At 41.1% G+C, this 15,378-nt stretch overlaps 1 protein-coding gene across 2 annotated transcripts in view; it reads right to left on the reverse strand.

Annotated features, from left to right (window-relative positions):
• ESYT3 (extended synaptotagmin 3) overlaps positions 1-15,378 on the reverse strand; it is a 94,661-nt gene that overhangs the window by 11,817 nt on the left and 67,466 nt on the right. For both annotated transcript variants that reach the window (XM_072613537.1, XM_072613538.1), the window contains exons 11-17: positions 14,407-14,455; positions 13,068-13,157; positions 10,538-10,600; positions 10,386-10,448; positions 8,506-8,574; positions 7,193-7,279; positions 6,853-7,002 (exon numbers count right to left, since the gene is read on the reverse strand). In XM_072613537.1, the coding sequence (XP_072469638.1) occupies positions 6,853-7,002; positions 7,193-7,279; positions 8,506-8,574; positions 10,386-10,448; positions 10,538-10,600; positions 13,068-13,157; positions 14,407-14,455 (571 nt within the window). The remainder of the gene's footprint in view (positions 1-6,852; positions 7,003-7,192; positions 7,280-8,505; positions 8,575-10,385; positions 10,449-10,537; positions 10,601-13,067; positions 13,158-14,406; positions 14,456-15,378) is intronic.

The raw sequence follows: 15,378 nt of genomic DNA on the forward strand, positions 1-15,378 counted from the left end.
TCAACCTTGGGCATCCATTACCTATCTTATCACTCATTGTCTCTTTGGCCCCTTAAAATCTGATCTTGATCCCCACTATACCTGCTATCTCAAAGAATAACTTTGTTTCTATGAGATCCAAAGGACTTTCAGTCTTCATTCTTCATCATCAGATGGAGAAAGATGGCAGAAGATTACGAGTGAATAAAATGCCTGATAAAATGCACATTTTCCCCAGCTATCTCTCTTGTCTAAAATGCTTTCCCTCTCATCTCCACCAATTGGCTTCCCTGAAGTCCCAACTAAAATCCCTTTTTCTTTTTTAAAATTTTTTTCATTAATTATTTTTAGTTTTCAACATTCACTTCCACAAGATTTTTGAGTTTCAAATTTTCTCTCCATCTCTCCCCTCCTCCCATCCCAAGACAGGGTACATTCTGATTACCCCTTCTCCCAATCTGCCCTGCCTTCTATCACACCCCCCTTCTCTTATTCCCTTGCCCTCTCTTTTCTCGGAAGGCAAGATAGATAAAATCCCTTTTTCTACAGGAAGTTTTCCCAACCCCTCTTCAGTCTAGTGCCTGCCTTCTGCTAATTAATTTCTATTTATCCTGTATATAGTTTGTGCATATTTGTTTGCTTTTTGTCTCCCCCGTTAGACTGTGAGCTCCTTGAGGTCAGGGACTGTCTCATGCCTCTCTTTGTATCTCTGGTGCTTGGCACAGTGCCTCGCACATACTAGGGGCTTATTAAGTGTTTACTGATTGAAGCAGTGAAGGGTAAAATCAGTCTGAAGAAAGCTTGCCTAAGTGAGCCTTAGTCCAAATTCCTAACTGTGTCTTCTGCTTTGTTGTTCTTTCTTTAAGTTGTCATTCAGTTGTTTCTGACTCTTTGTGATCCCTTCCTTTGAGAGCAAGAATCGACCTTTTGGAGTAAAACTTTTTTTTGCTGGTTTGGTTAAAGTCTTGGACAAAGTAAGTCTGATCTGAAAGTATCCTCAATGTCATCTTGCAGCCCTATCATTCTAGGTTTCAAATGCAATCTCAAAGCAATTGAGTGGTTTGCCATTTCCTTCTCCAACTCATTTTACAGATAAGAAAACTGAAGCAAAAAAGGTTAAGTGACTTGCCTAGGGTCACACAGCTAGTAAGTCTCTGAGGCCAGATTTGAACTAAGGTCTTCCTGATTCCAGACTTGGCAATCTATCCACTGTGCCACCTAGTTACAGGTAACCAAGTTGGTCCTGAAGACTAGACATTTTTAACCTTCACAACTAAGTTGTGAGCTGAAGAGTTCCTAGGTTCTTGATTCAGTGATCCAGTAGGAGTTGCTTCTTATAACTACACTGATTCTCAGAGGGAAATATATATCACCACCAGGAGAAACTGTCAGGAGGACACTGCAGCTGAAAGGACTAAGAAAGCTCAAATGATGCCCTGGCTTGTCAGGAGATCCAGATTTGTGAGTTGCACAGATAGCTGCTGGTTAGAAGGGAAAGTGGTATCTATTTATAAGTTGTGTTCATTTCTGGGTCCTTGTTTTAGAAAAGGCATTGATAGGCTTGTGAAGAGGCAGAGTAATCAGATGGTGAGTATCTACTGAAAGAACTGAGGGTGTTTAGCTTGGAAAACAGAAAACTCAAGGGTAATAGGAAGCTCTCTTAAAGTATTTGGAGCACTGTCATATAGAAGAGGGTTTAGCCCTCTTTAGGGCTAAGAACTAGAAGCAGTCAGTAAAAAAATGCAGTTTTGGCTCAATACAAAGGAAAAAAATGTCCCAATGATTAGGAATATCCAGAAAGTAGAATGGGATGCCTCAGGAGGGAGCAGTTCCCCTTTACTAGAGGTCTTTAAGTAAGGGATGGATGACTATTTCTTAGTTGTGCTGTAGAGGGAATTCTTATGAATTCTTATGGGTTAGAGTAGATGGCCTCTGAAGTCTCTTCCAACTTTCAGATTCTGTGACTCTGTTAAGTGAAATGTCCCTAAGAGAAACAACTGGTCCCTGCCAAATACAGGTTTACAAATGGAAGAAATGTTGAATTTGAACCCAGTTGTAAACGCTAGAAATATCTAGCCTTCAAGGTTACTCTTTGTTTACCTGTAGCTAGGTGGCACAGTGGATAGATTGCCAGGCCTGGAGTCAAGAAGACCCGAGTTCAAATCCAGCAATGTTATCGCCATTAATTAGCTATGGTCTTGGGCAAATTCCCTAACCTCTATGAAACTTGTTTTCTCATCTGTAAAAGGAGAGGGATGGAATAGATGAGCTCTAGAATCCCTTCTGGCCCTACACCTACAATCCTATTTATCATTAAGTCAAAGGGAAAATGAACATCATGAAATATCTCATGATGAGCTCATTATCTCCGTTATAAAATACAGATAGCAAATGATCACATTCAACTGATACACTGGAATAAAAATGATCTGAAAACATCTATAGTTTGCTTTTATTTTTTTTTAAACCAGCCTTCAGCCACCATTACTAATAAGCATCTCAAAAAAAAAATTTTTAAAGATTTTTTTCCTCTGTTTTTCACTAAAAATTTTATTTAAAGTGAAAGATTCCACAACTACAAAGTGTAAGAACCATTGACCTACAAGCTAAAGTCGGAAAAATCTGCCTCTGGCCAACCTACTCTTCCATCCTTATCTTCTATTGTTTCCTGAGAAGAACGCTCCATTCCAGTTGGACTGGTCTTTTCACTGAACCTTAAACACATCAGGCACATTTCTGCCTCCTCACTGCTGCCTAGGAATTCCCCCTGCCCAGAATTCTCTCCCCTGCAACTGTAACCACTGATGTTTACGTAGCATTGTAAGTTTTACAAAGCACTTTTCATACTTGATCTCATTCAATTCTCAAAGCAACTCTATGTAGATACTATAGGTATTAATTTGTCCATTTTGAAGATAGGGAAACTGAGGCTCAGAAAAACTAAATTGCATCTCCATGATCATAGAGTTACTCAGTGTCCGAAGCAGGATTTACTCTTTTCTAGTTGGAAACCAAGTATCCTTTCTACCATACCATATTATTGCCAATTCAATTTATTTCAATTCACCTCAGAGAACAAGAGTGGTTCCACGTATGGATGGTATAGTGCTGGCTGATGGAGTTAATGTGTTTTCTTGGTGTTAACTGTTAGGCCAAAATTCTCACAAGCATCAGAGAACTGATCCATACTTTGTTGCATCTCAGCTTCAGAGGCTGCATTGAGTGCACAATCATCTGCAAACAGAAAATCAAGCACCAACACTCCCTCCACTTTGGTCGTGGCTTTGCAGCTTTCTCAAGTCGAAGAATTTACCATCAGTGAGGTAGCTGACCTTGACGCCATGGTTGTCCTCGTTGAAGACATCTGACAACGTGGCTGAAAGCATCATGTTAAAAAGCATGGGAGCAAGCACAAAGGTTTGTTTCTCTACATTGGTGAGTGGGAAATCATGAAAGTATTGTCCAACATCCAGAAATCAGGCAAGCATTCCATCGTGAAATTCACATGCAATACTAACCAACTTCTCTGGTCAACCAAATTTTGACATGATTTTCCACATGGCCTCATGACTGGCAGTATCCAACGCCTTGGTCAGATCTACAAACACTGTGTACAGATCTCAGTTCTGCTCTTGGCATTTCTCCTGGAATTGTCATGCAGAAAACACCTTCCTTGATTACTGTAACTCATGAGACTCTCCTCTTCTTAATTCCTATAAAATCTGCTGTGTATACTACTCTTTTGGAACAATCAGCCTGACTTTCGGTTGTTCTCTCATTCCTACTTCTGTCACTGACTAGACACACAGAAGAAGAAAAGATGGAGGAGGGGCTAGATTACAAAAGGGAAGGAGGGAGGAAGGGGGGAAACAGGAGAGGGAGATAGATATGGAGGGAGGGAGAGAGAGGTGACAATGAATTCACAAACTCTATTAAGGACAACTGACTTGCTTGTGTTGCAAGCCTAAACTGAAAGCAGAAGGGATTATATCAATTATGGACAGCACTCACAAAATTTGATAGTGTGGAAGGGACAATAACCATCTGGTCCAATTCATAAAGGAAGCCCTGTTACAATAATGATAGATTTATATAGCATTTTAAGGTCCGCAAAGAGCTTTACACACGTTATTTTATTTGATCCTCACAACAACCCTGTGAGGTTGGCGCTATTGTTATCATCACCATCTTATAAATGAGGAAACTGAGATTGACAGAGGTCAAGTGACTTGCATAAGATCTCACAACTATTAAATATCTGAAGGAGGACTTAGACTCAGGTCAGCCTGACTGAATCCAATGCTCTTCCACTCTATGCCATGCCCTCCAAGTGGTTATACAAAAGGATTTAAATACTATCTATATGCAGTAGTTAGGTAAAATCCTGTCTGTGGGCATGTCCTTTCATCTCTCTGAGATTTAGTTTCGTCCTCTGTAGAATTTAAGGGTTGAACTAGATTTCTAACATGCCTTGCCAGAACCGAGTCTCTATAACTGGCAGCAGCATCAAAGCTACCCTATCTAGAACACATGGGAGGGCTTAAATGTGCTTTTACAGACTGTTGTCCTCATCTGGACTGTTGTCATCTCTCTACTTTGAGGCAAGATCCTCACTGTTCCAAATCTCATTCACAACTTGGAATGCTGTTAGGCATCTGCCAACTTAGCCATCCTTAGCATTACTACACATAATTCCCCCTAGACACTGAATTACTTTCTAGCTTTTTAGAACTGAAGGCATAATAACCCACTCCTCATAATGGATCCCAATAAGTCATATGACTGGATGCAAGAGGTGGCTTTCTATTGTTCCCCGGGCAGGAACCCCTTGATTGAGAACTGATTTGTCCCTTAAAGACAAGGGAAAGAAGAAGCAAGCCTTCTATCTGCTATAAAGTTTGGAATGCGGAGATAAAGGTGTTGCCTCCAGTCTTCAGTGCAACTGAGGAACAAGCATAGCAAGAAAGAACAGGATTTGGAGCATGTGACCCAACCTGACTGATCAGAGAAGACAGGGCTTAAAGATAGAGAGATCTTCTGTGGAGGCTTTTTTTGGCTCTTACTTCCTCTCCTTCCACATGGGCAGAGAAGCAGCTCTAATCTTGGTTTCCTTCTGTCTTCTTTCTCCTGGAAGGCAGAATAGCATTCTTCCTCCTCTCTTTCATTGGAGAATAGAATGTCAGGGAGCAGCGCTTCTCTTTTTGGCTCCTTTTCTGGACCCCATTCCTGGTAAACAGCAGAATCTTTTGTTCCTCTATAGTGGCTACATGGGAATATCTCTGTGCCTAGGACTGAGAATCCATTTCTACAAAAAATCACAGATCTATATCTGGAAGGGACTTCAGAGAATACCTAGTCCAATCCTATCTTTTTTCCAGATGAGGAAACTGAGGTCCAGGGAGGTCAAACAGATAATAAACATCACAAGTGGGATGTGAACCTAGTTACCCTGACTCGAGGATCTTGGGCCTGTGTTCTCTCTATTGTAACATGCTTCCTCCAAGGAATGGTTGTATGTCTCGTATATTCAAGGTTATTAAGAATTATATTTTGTCATTTACAGAAGTCATTTTAATGAATTTTTATGTTTGTTATGGAATTACAAATTTTCCCCAAAGCCTGTGTTCTTGCTAGTTTCATTAAATGCTTTTCTCTCTAGCAGTTTTTCTATTTATTCAGCAGAGCTTGGCTTGCTAAACATCCCCCTGTTCACCGCTGAGGAATTCCCATGGTAAAAGTAGCAATGGAGAAAGAAAGGCAACCATATAGCTTAAAGTTGTAAGCACTCCTCTGACTTCTACTAGAAAAATGGAGACAGTGTCTTCCCTATCCCCAAAGGCCACATACAGTCTGGTTAATAGGATACCTCTTAACACTTAAGGATACTTACATGGCAACTTGGAAGCAAATACAAATGAGGGTAACAGTAAAGAGGGTAATGACATTTGTTTCTCCTGTGTCTAGCCCATTTTTCCTAATCAGATCCAAAAGTCTCTCCAAGAGCAGAAAACAGGTCTTGCCCATCAGGCTAGGGGCAGGGGTGGGGAACCTGCAACCTCAAGGCCACTTGTGAGCTTTTAAGTCCTTGGGTATAGCCTTCTAACTCCAAGTTTTACAGAACAAACCCTTTTATTAAGAGGACTTGTTCTGTGAAGTCTGGATTCAGTCAAAGGGCTGTACTTGAGGACCTAGATGGCCACATGTGCCCTTGAGGCCAAAGGTTCTCCACCCCTGGGCTAGGAGATCCATGAAAGTAGAGACCATGCTATACATGCTCTGTTTGCATAAAACCCAGTTTTTTAAAAGTATATTTTAGATAGCTTCATGAAAATAGTCTTATTAAATCCATTTTATAGATAAGTAAACTGAGGAAAAGAGGTTTACCTCTATGACCTGTTGGCAAATAGTGGTAGAATAGAGCCAGAACTAGAACCCAGTATCCCCTGATTTGTCCTTCCCAGATCCTTTCCACAAGACCAGTGATTCTAAAATGTTTTCATTTCAAGGCCATTTTACACTCTTAAAAATGATTGAGGAATCCTCTTCCCTAATGTCCCCTACCAAAGAATTTTTGTTTACATGAGTTATATCTATTGACATTCACTATATTTGAAATTAAAATATCTCAGGATTATTATGAAAAGAGTTTTGACCTTGTGCATCCTTTAAATCTTGCATCACACTTGGAGAACTGCTGCCCAGGCCCATTCTGCTTCCCTAGCCCAGGAGCTCTCTGAGGACAGGAGATTTCTATTTTGCTTTCTTTGTGTCTCCCCTGGTGCAGTGCAGTGCGGAGGTGGCAAGCACTCAGTGAAAGCTTCCTCACACAGACAGGATGTTAGTCCAGAGGAAGCAGGAAAGAGGGACATTTACCCGAAGTACCAGCTTCATGGAGATGAGGCTGTCCAGGCCAGAGCGGTCCAGCTGAAATCGCTGCTCGATGGTCATGTCTGCATAGGTGAGGATCTGGCTCAAAGGAAGCTCCAGAATGCCCAGGGCACACTCTTGGTCATCATCGATCACCTGGAGGAAACAGTGGTCAGAACAAAGCAGCCCCCAGTGGATCCCAAACTGAGTCTGTCATCTCCCACTGACCCAACACAAAACAATGGGGACTAATATGTGGGCCCTTCTAAGAATGCTGTCATAAAAGATGACATTAACAGAGTTTTGGTTTGTTCTATAAGAGTCTAAAGCCCAAGCCCAAGCAAACCTTCAGATGCAACTGTTCAGTGGCCACGCTGTAAACAAAGAAAGTGAAGGCTTGGCTCCAAACGGGATCCTTGCTGTTGGCACACGTCTGTGAACATAGAAAACCTAATCAATCCAACTCCACTACTCAGGTTTAGTTATCCATTTCCAGATTGCCCAGGCTCAGATTCTCAACCACTCATGAAACTATCATAGGTTCCAGGCACAACATTTCTTGGGTGAGGTGGGAAGGGAGATCCCCAGCCAGCAGCATCCCTCTGACTTGTTCCTGTTCTCCACATCTTGTGTCCTAAATGTGATGTTCAACTGCTTATCTGGCAAACGCACTTCTTGAAATCTACTGAGGTGTTCCTTCTCAGCTTCTTCTACCACTGGCTATGTCTGGCAGGCAAACGCTGGCGCAGACTGACTACTGACTAATACGGAGCTTATTTCAAAAGTGCTTCAAGACTATAAAACTATCCATCCCCTTTGACTGAGTGATAACCACTGCTAGATCTATATCCCAAAGGCATCCACAAAAGGAAAAAGGACCTATTTGTACAAAAATATTTATAGCAGCTCTTTTTGTGGTAGATAAGAAATGACAATTGAAGGGATGCCGATCAAATGGGAATGGCTACACAAGCTGTGGTACATTATTATAAAGAATATTATTGTGCTATAAGAAAACACAAGTAGGATGATCTCAGAAAAACCTGTAAGGATTTACATGAACTGACCGATGTATAGTGAAGTGAACAGAGCCAGGAGAATGTTCTCCGTAGTAACAGCAATATGGTTCACTATGAATGACTTAGCTGTTCTCTATGAACTATGAATGACCTAACTATTCTCAGGAATACAATGATCCAAGACCATCCCAAAAGACTAATGATGAAGCGTACTATCCACCCCCAGAGAAAGAACTAAAACGTGCTATTTTCATTTGCTTTCATTTTTTCCCCTCTATTTGAGTCTTCTTGTACAAAACGATTAATATGGAAATGTTTTACATAATTTCACATGTATAACCTCTATGTATTTGCTTTTCATCTCAGGGAGGAGGGAAGGAAGGGAGGGACAGAATTTAGAACTGAAAACCTTAAAGAAAAATATTTTTACAATTAAAAAAAATAAAGGAAAAAAAGTGCTTCAGGCCACCTTGCAGTAAAGATGGAATTCACCTTTCTGTGACAAAAATTTGTTTTCAGGCAGAGTTCAGGGAATCTCACATAGAAGTAATTAGGATTCTTAGGTGGTTGAATAGTCTAAAATGATGGACTTCTGCTCTCCTCTCAGACACAGATAGTGTTTGCTACAGCACACTCCTACCTTACTTGTCTGAGTCGTCTGACCCACACACATCTTGACATAGGCAGAGGGGTCTCGGTCCACCTTGTTCTGTGGATAAAAGAATCAAAAGGAACTCTAAAACACTTTGGTGAAGCTGGGAATTGTTCCAGCCATTCTGGATTTCAATTTGGAACTCTTCAGGAAAAGTGACTAAACTGTCCATTCTGATAAATCCATTCTTCAGCAAAGACCATCCCCCAGTAGTCAAAGCCAAAACAAAGGTCTACACCGGGGTGGAGGCCACATGTGGTCCTCAGGTCCTCAGGCGTGGTCTCCAAGTCGCAGGTTCCCCACCCCTGGGTATATACCAAAATATTCACAGTAACACTTCATGGCAGCAAAAAATTAGAAACAAAGCACCCTTATACTAGGGAATGGTTTAAGAAAATGGGGCATATGAATGTAATGGGATATTATGTAGTAGGAAAGGGCAACTATAAGGAACTCAGAGAAGCATGGGAAGACTTTTATGAATTGATGCAGAGTAAAATAAGGAGAACCAGGAGAACAATACAGCTAGATTTTGATTGGCGCAAGAAGTGGCTGCGTGTCTTCAAATTCACATTATCAGAAGTTATAATTATAGAAAATATGGTAAGTGGTTCCAGCCCAAGGAAAATATTCTGTATACCACGGCTACAACAATGTAAATAATCACTAAAAGGAAGTTGAACTCTGAGTAATTAAAAAACCAACAAGATCTCAGAGAATAAACTGGTCATTAAATACTTGTCCTTCCTTGCAGCACCTGGGATAAAATGCTGTTTACACTTTCAGATACAATCCCTGAAGAAGATAGTTTTAACTGTTACTTTTGGTTGAAAGGAAGGGGTCAATCTGGGAGGGGGATGGATGTTTCTTCCCAACTGTTTCCCCAGTATAAAGACAGAATGCCTCAATAAAATATTTTTTAAAAAAAATCAAAAGGGAAAGTAATGGTGATTTGTCATTGACAATCTTTGAGATCTTCTATGGGGAACATCCCTGGAGCTCATGGAATTATTCTTCTGATAATCAATCATCACTTAATACTGCAAGGTATTCCTTACTGCTTTTGCCTTGACTTATCCCATTTCCTAATCTTTTCTTTCTCCAACACCCAGTTAAATAAACAATACTTTCACTCTTACAAGTCACCTGGCAAATACTGTTATTGAACCTAAAGACAAGACCTGAAGGAAGAAGAACAGAAGAGAGGTAAGTATTTGGAGAACTGGAGGTGAAGCTGGAGATGGGGGTAGACAAGGTATCCTGGATGCAAACTGCTCCCTTTTACATACTCTACACTACAACCAAGCTTGTGTCCTCTCGTTTCTAAACATAACCTCGATTTCTCTTGCCTTTGTATCTTTTTTATGTTGTTTCCTGGCCTGGAGTGTCCTCACTCCTTAACTGTTCAACTCTTATCCATCCTTAAAGCCCAACTCAAACACTGCCTCCTCCTGAAACCTTCCTTGATTCCACCCTCCCCCCATCCGCCTGTTGATGACTTTCCCCTTCTGATCTCATATCACAATCTTTCTTGAAGTCTTCTAATGTATTTATCACGTATTATTGTATTTTGTATTTATCTGTTCATGTATTTTATCCTCCTCCTAGACAACATACTCCAGGAGGGCAGTCTTATCAAAATTTGGTGTCTTCCCAGAATCTGAACTGGTCCTCTATATAACAAACATAAATGTTGGTTGAACTGAACTGTGGATCACACAATGGATATTTAATAAATATCTGCTTAATGGTTAAACAAACCAAGACTTTATTAGGAGCTGGGCTTAGTCTTACTCTGGCCAAAAGGAAAAAGAAAAGTATCCATAACTTTTACACTTTCAGATGAAGAGCTGGGTCCCACCACTTACCTTGGCATACCTGGGCAGTTTTTTGGCTCTGTATTCACCATTCATATACTCAAAAGGATTTCTCTACAGCAAAGATAGAAAAATATGAGTTACTATCATGTATGTGCAAAAATTATATTCGAAGAAGGCACTTGGCTACTTTTAATACTCACTGGTAAATTGCAGGCACCTTCTAAGAAGACAACAAGGATGGCAGTTGAGAGGCCACAGGGATCCTGTAGACAGACACAAAAACAACTTTTGAAAAATTACCCAAGAAACAGGATGGATGCTGATTCTGAAGATGCTGCCTCTACAAAGGGGCCTAAATCTAGTACCAGAGGTCCTGGCTCAGGAAGTGGTAGATATCTGCTACTCTGTAGCCAACTATTCTCTATGTGTGTGTAGAGGCAGACTAAAGCATGGAGAAGTTAAGTTAGACTTAGGAAGAACTTCCCAGTAGTGAGGACTATGAAGTACTGACACAAGCTTCGGAGGGGAGATTGTGGCATTTTCCTCAGTGAATGGGAGAATACCCATTGATTTGGGAACTGTTAATCAAATGACACATGAATGTAATGGAATTGTACAGCGCTGCAAGCAACGATGTCTGATGAGTAGAGAAACATGGGCAGGACTTATATAAATGGATTAACAATAAAACAGAACCAGGGTGAAAATACATGCTATGTCTACGAGAGAGTAAATGGAAGTAACAACAATAAAGCAATCAAAACTGAACGTTGTGAAATCATGATTACAGAGCCTGGCTCCTAAGAAGAGATACGAGAAGGCATTCTCCTGCTTTTTTGCAGAGGTCATGACTGTGGGTGTGGAGCACTATGTATAACATTGATTATTTTTTTCAAGTGTGTTGCTGGCAGCTAGGTGGTGCAGTGGATAGAAACCCAGGCCTGTAGGGAGGAAAACCTGGGTTCAAATCTGTCCTCAGACTAGCAGTGTGACCCTGGGCAAGTCACTTAACATTTGCCTCAGTTTCCTCATTGGTAAAATGACCTGGAGAAGGAAATGGTAAACCACTCCAGAAAACCCCGAATGGGGTCACCAAGAGTGGGATATGATTGAACAGTAACAACATAGTTCTATTTAATTGTCCCCCCGCCTCCCTCTTCTATTCTTTGTTATAAGTAAAGGTTCTCTGGGAGGGGAAGAGGAAAATATTGTTGCTAAACAATATACTGAGGGTTTTTCTTTTCTTTTCTTTTTTTAAAGATTGGGGTGAATCTGATTGGGGATTGCTAAATATTTTGTGTTGCATGAATGAAATGGCTGCTGCTCTATAAGAATAAAAATTCAGAGAAGCAGACTAAGATTAATGTGAAGTAATGCAGAGTTAAAAAAGCAGCACGAGGAAAATGCTTCTGTCTCTGTCTCTGTCTTGTGTCTCTCTCTGTCTTTGTCTATCTCTCTTTCTCTCTCTCACACACACACACAGAATGGCTACAACAATGTAAAAAAAATGAAATTCAATTCTCCGTTGTCACAGTGATCAAACTTAACCCCTGGGGAACGGATGCTGAAATGTACATTGCTCCCTTCCTTGCAGAGATAGGAGGCTATGGGTGCGAAACATTACATCTTCTATCAGACCCAGGTGATGGGTTGGTTAGTTTAGACCTCTTTTAAAAATCGTTACTATCATTATTATTACTTTGTTACAAGGGGTGGGTTGCTGGATAGGGCAGGGAGAGGTATCAGTAGAAGTTGTTTTTAAAAGAGTAGGGGAGAGTCTGCTCTCTCTAAACCTGCTTAGGAGCTAGGCTGCTAGACTTAAAGAGGTTAAGTGAAGTCAGGGGCAGAGGGGACCAGAGAGACAACGATTTTAGGTCTATAGTAAGGACAAAAAGGAGGTTAGTGTGAGTGAGAGAGAGAAGGGGAGGGAAAGGAAGGTTTGGTCAGAGAGCAGAATTTCAAAATTTCAGAAACAGCAATTCCAAAAGATGACAAAGCTAAAGATAATGATCAGACTAGTAGGTGGCCATAGTGGGGTGGGGATGGAGACATGAAGAGGTTAAAGAACTAGGTGGTCCGAGGGCTCATCACCACAAACAACTGAAGTCTCCAACAAAGATGGAAGGGTATGAGTACCAAAAAAATCAGGAGCAAATATTGTAGTTATTAAGAATATTTGGCAGTGTGATTTGACTGTTAGTAGATGACAGGTAACAAGGGAGAGGATTATGGAAACAGACTCTCAATCATTTTTCATTTTTAAAAAGGAAAGATCGTTTAGGGATGGTAGAGGAAGTAGAATCAGAGATCAGAGGGTATGTCATTTCCAAACAGTACAAAGAACACTGAATTTGGAATCAAAGGACCTAGGCTTGAATCCCAGGTGTGTGACTGAGGGTAAATCATTTAGTCTCTGGGGACCTTGGCTTGCTCACATGTAAAATAAAGGGATAAGTGAGGGAATCTCTAAAATTCTTTTCATTTCTAAATTCTGCAAACTTAATCTATCTTTAAAGGAGGTCATAATCCTATTACCTCACTCATGGCAGTTCCAATTTGTCCAGTTGGGCTGACTCAAATTCAGAAGCCTAGCTAAAAAGCGGGTGCCCCAGGACAATGCCTTTTCAAGTTTTACAAATTTGAATTTTGTCTGGGTTTTCATGGATGGGGGTACAGCAGGGAAGAGATTGGGAGCTCCGACAGCTGAGCCATCAGATCTGCCACACTTACCTCAGCCATAACTTCCTGGTAGGTGGTCAGAGAAAGCCACTCAAGCTTCAAGTGCAGCCGGCCACTTGTGGTGTTGTTCAAGACAAACCACTGAGAATAAAGGAGGGAAAACAAAAAGAAGGCAGGAGATACATCATCCCAGGGATCCTCCTATTTCTAGAGAGATGCTACGAATCCTCCCCAATCTGACAAAATGACAAAATACACTGGCCACTGCATCTTAGGTAGAGGTCCTTGATTTATGTTAGAAGATCTTGGGAAAGAGAACAAGATGCCCATTATGGGAACTTCAAGAAAGAGCTTTTGACTCAGTGATTTGGAGTTGTGATACTGAGAAGGAAAGGAATCTGCTGAGGGTTGGGACTCCAAAAATAGCTTCTTTTCTTACTCAGTAAAGCAACTAAGTAATTTAAAAGCTCTAGCTTTTCTTTCCTACGCATAATAGCAGTATGGTGCAGTAGAACAAGATTGAGAGTCAGAGGACCTATGTTTGAATCCTGTCTTAGCCATTTACTACCAGTGTGTCCTTGGGCAAATCATTTCTTTAAGTCTTAGTTTCCCCATATGATATGACAATGACTTATCTCTGCGCTTGTCTTATATTTAGTATTCAATACAGAGTTTCCCAAGACTCAAAAATGGCCCTTCACATTTATAATTGATATAACATTTCTTGCCTTCTCAATGGTGCATGGTAGGGGAAGAGGAGGGAGGGAAAGAATTTGGCACTCAAACTTTTTTATTTTAAAAAGAGAGGAGGGAGAGAAGAATAGGGAGGGAGTGAGGAAGGGAGAGAAAGAGAGGGAGAGAGAGAGGGAGAGAGAGAGAGAGAGGGAAAGGGAGAGGGAGAGGGAGGGAGGGGGGGGAGAGAGGGAGAGAGGGAGAGAGGGAGAGAGAGAAGAGAATGCTTGTTCCAATGAGATTTCTGCTAAAGTAGAGTTTAACTTTTTTGTGCTGTACATCTCTTTGGCAATCTTGTGACTCCTCAGAATGTTTTTAAATATGTAAAATAAGACACATAGGATTACCAAGAAATCCAATTATATTGAAAAACAGTTATCAAAATATTTTTTAAAGTTCATTGTATCCTAGGTTAAGAATTCTTTGTGTCCATCTGCAACAGGGATGTCCTTATAAGACATAGGGGTACCATGTATGTCTCTCAGCAGAAAAGAGTCATGACAGTTAAACTGAAGTAACTGGGGCTCATTCCCATAACCCAGCTCCAAGACTACATCCACTGTTAGATTGGAGGGTTACAAGGTGATGGGCGCAGGTTACTTATCTCTGGGCTGCTAGCCTGTCCTGACTCTGAGTGAGGTCCCAAGACAGACTTTACCTCATCCACCACACTGTTCTTCATGACATCGCCAAGGTTGATCTGGAGACTGGAAGACAAAAAGGAACTTTGGTCATCTATTTCAGGCTCCCAGAAGGCCTTGGCTATTTCTCCTTTAAACTGCTAGCTTCTTTCACCACAGATCCACTCCTCACCTTCTGCCTTTGGCTGACTGCAATGAGGGAAGAGTACAGCTAAGTGGCAAAGCAAAGAGAGCTGGGATTGGAATCTGGAAGACTCATCTTTATGAGTTCAAATCCTGCCTCAGAAACTTAGTAGCTGTGTGACTTTGGGCAAGTCAATTAACTCTGTTTGCCTCAGTCCCTTGTTTGTAAAATGAGCTGGAGAAGGAAATGGCAAACCACTTTTTTACCAAGAAATCTTGGCCGCCTCCCCAACCCCAAACAAACCCAAATGGGGTCACAAAGAGTTGGATATGACTGAAAAACAACTGAAAAAATAAAAAAAATGAGGGAAGGGTGAGAAGGCACAAAGGACTATTTTGTAAAGGACATTTTTCAAGTGGTCATACTATTATCTCCAAATATGTTTGTGAAATAAAAGCCCAGTCAAGTTTCACGCAAATATTCATTTAAATTCACACAGTAGTCCTCAGGTACAAGTGGGCTTGGCAATGAATTGCTGAGTTGGCTGCGCTCCTAAGACCACAGGTATCAAGGAAGCAGGTTTTCTGTAAGGCCAGAAGCACCATTCCTTTGAACTAACCTAGAGTCCCTCATATAGCAGGGATGCGTATGGGCAGGGGGGTGTGATCATAGACTAAGAGCTAGAAGGAAGCTTAGAAGCCACCGAGTCCTCCCTCATTCTACAGATGAGGAAACTGAGGTCCAGGAACTTAGGGGATAATTACCTTAGGGTGTGTTTGTTTGTTTGTTTTGAGTCAAGACACTTTGCAGGTAGAGAATAGGATACCGGAGACATGCTAAATGTCCCAGGAGTTGAAGGTCATAA

This window comes from Notamacropus eugenii, chromosome 5 (genome assembly GCF_028372415.1).
Source record: "Notamacropus eugenii isolate mMacEug1 chromosome 5, mMacEug1.pri_v2, whole genome shotgun sequence".
Classification (NCBI taxonomy): domain Eukaryota; kingdom Metazoa; phylum Chordata; class Mammalia; order Diprotodontia; family Macropodidae; genus Notamacropus; species Notamacropus eugenii.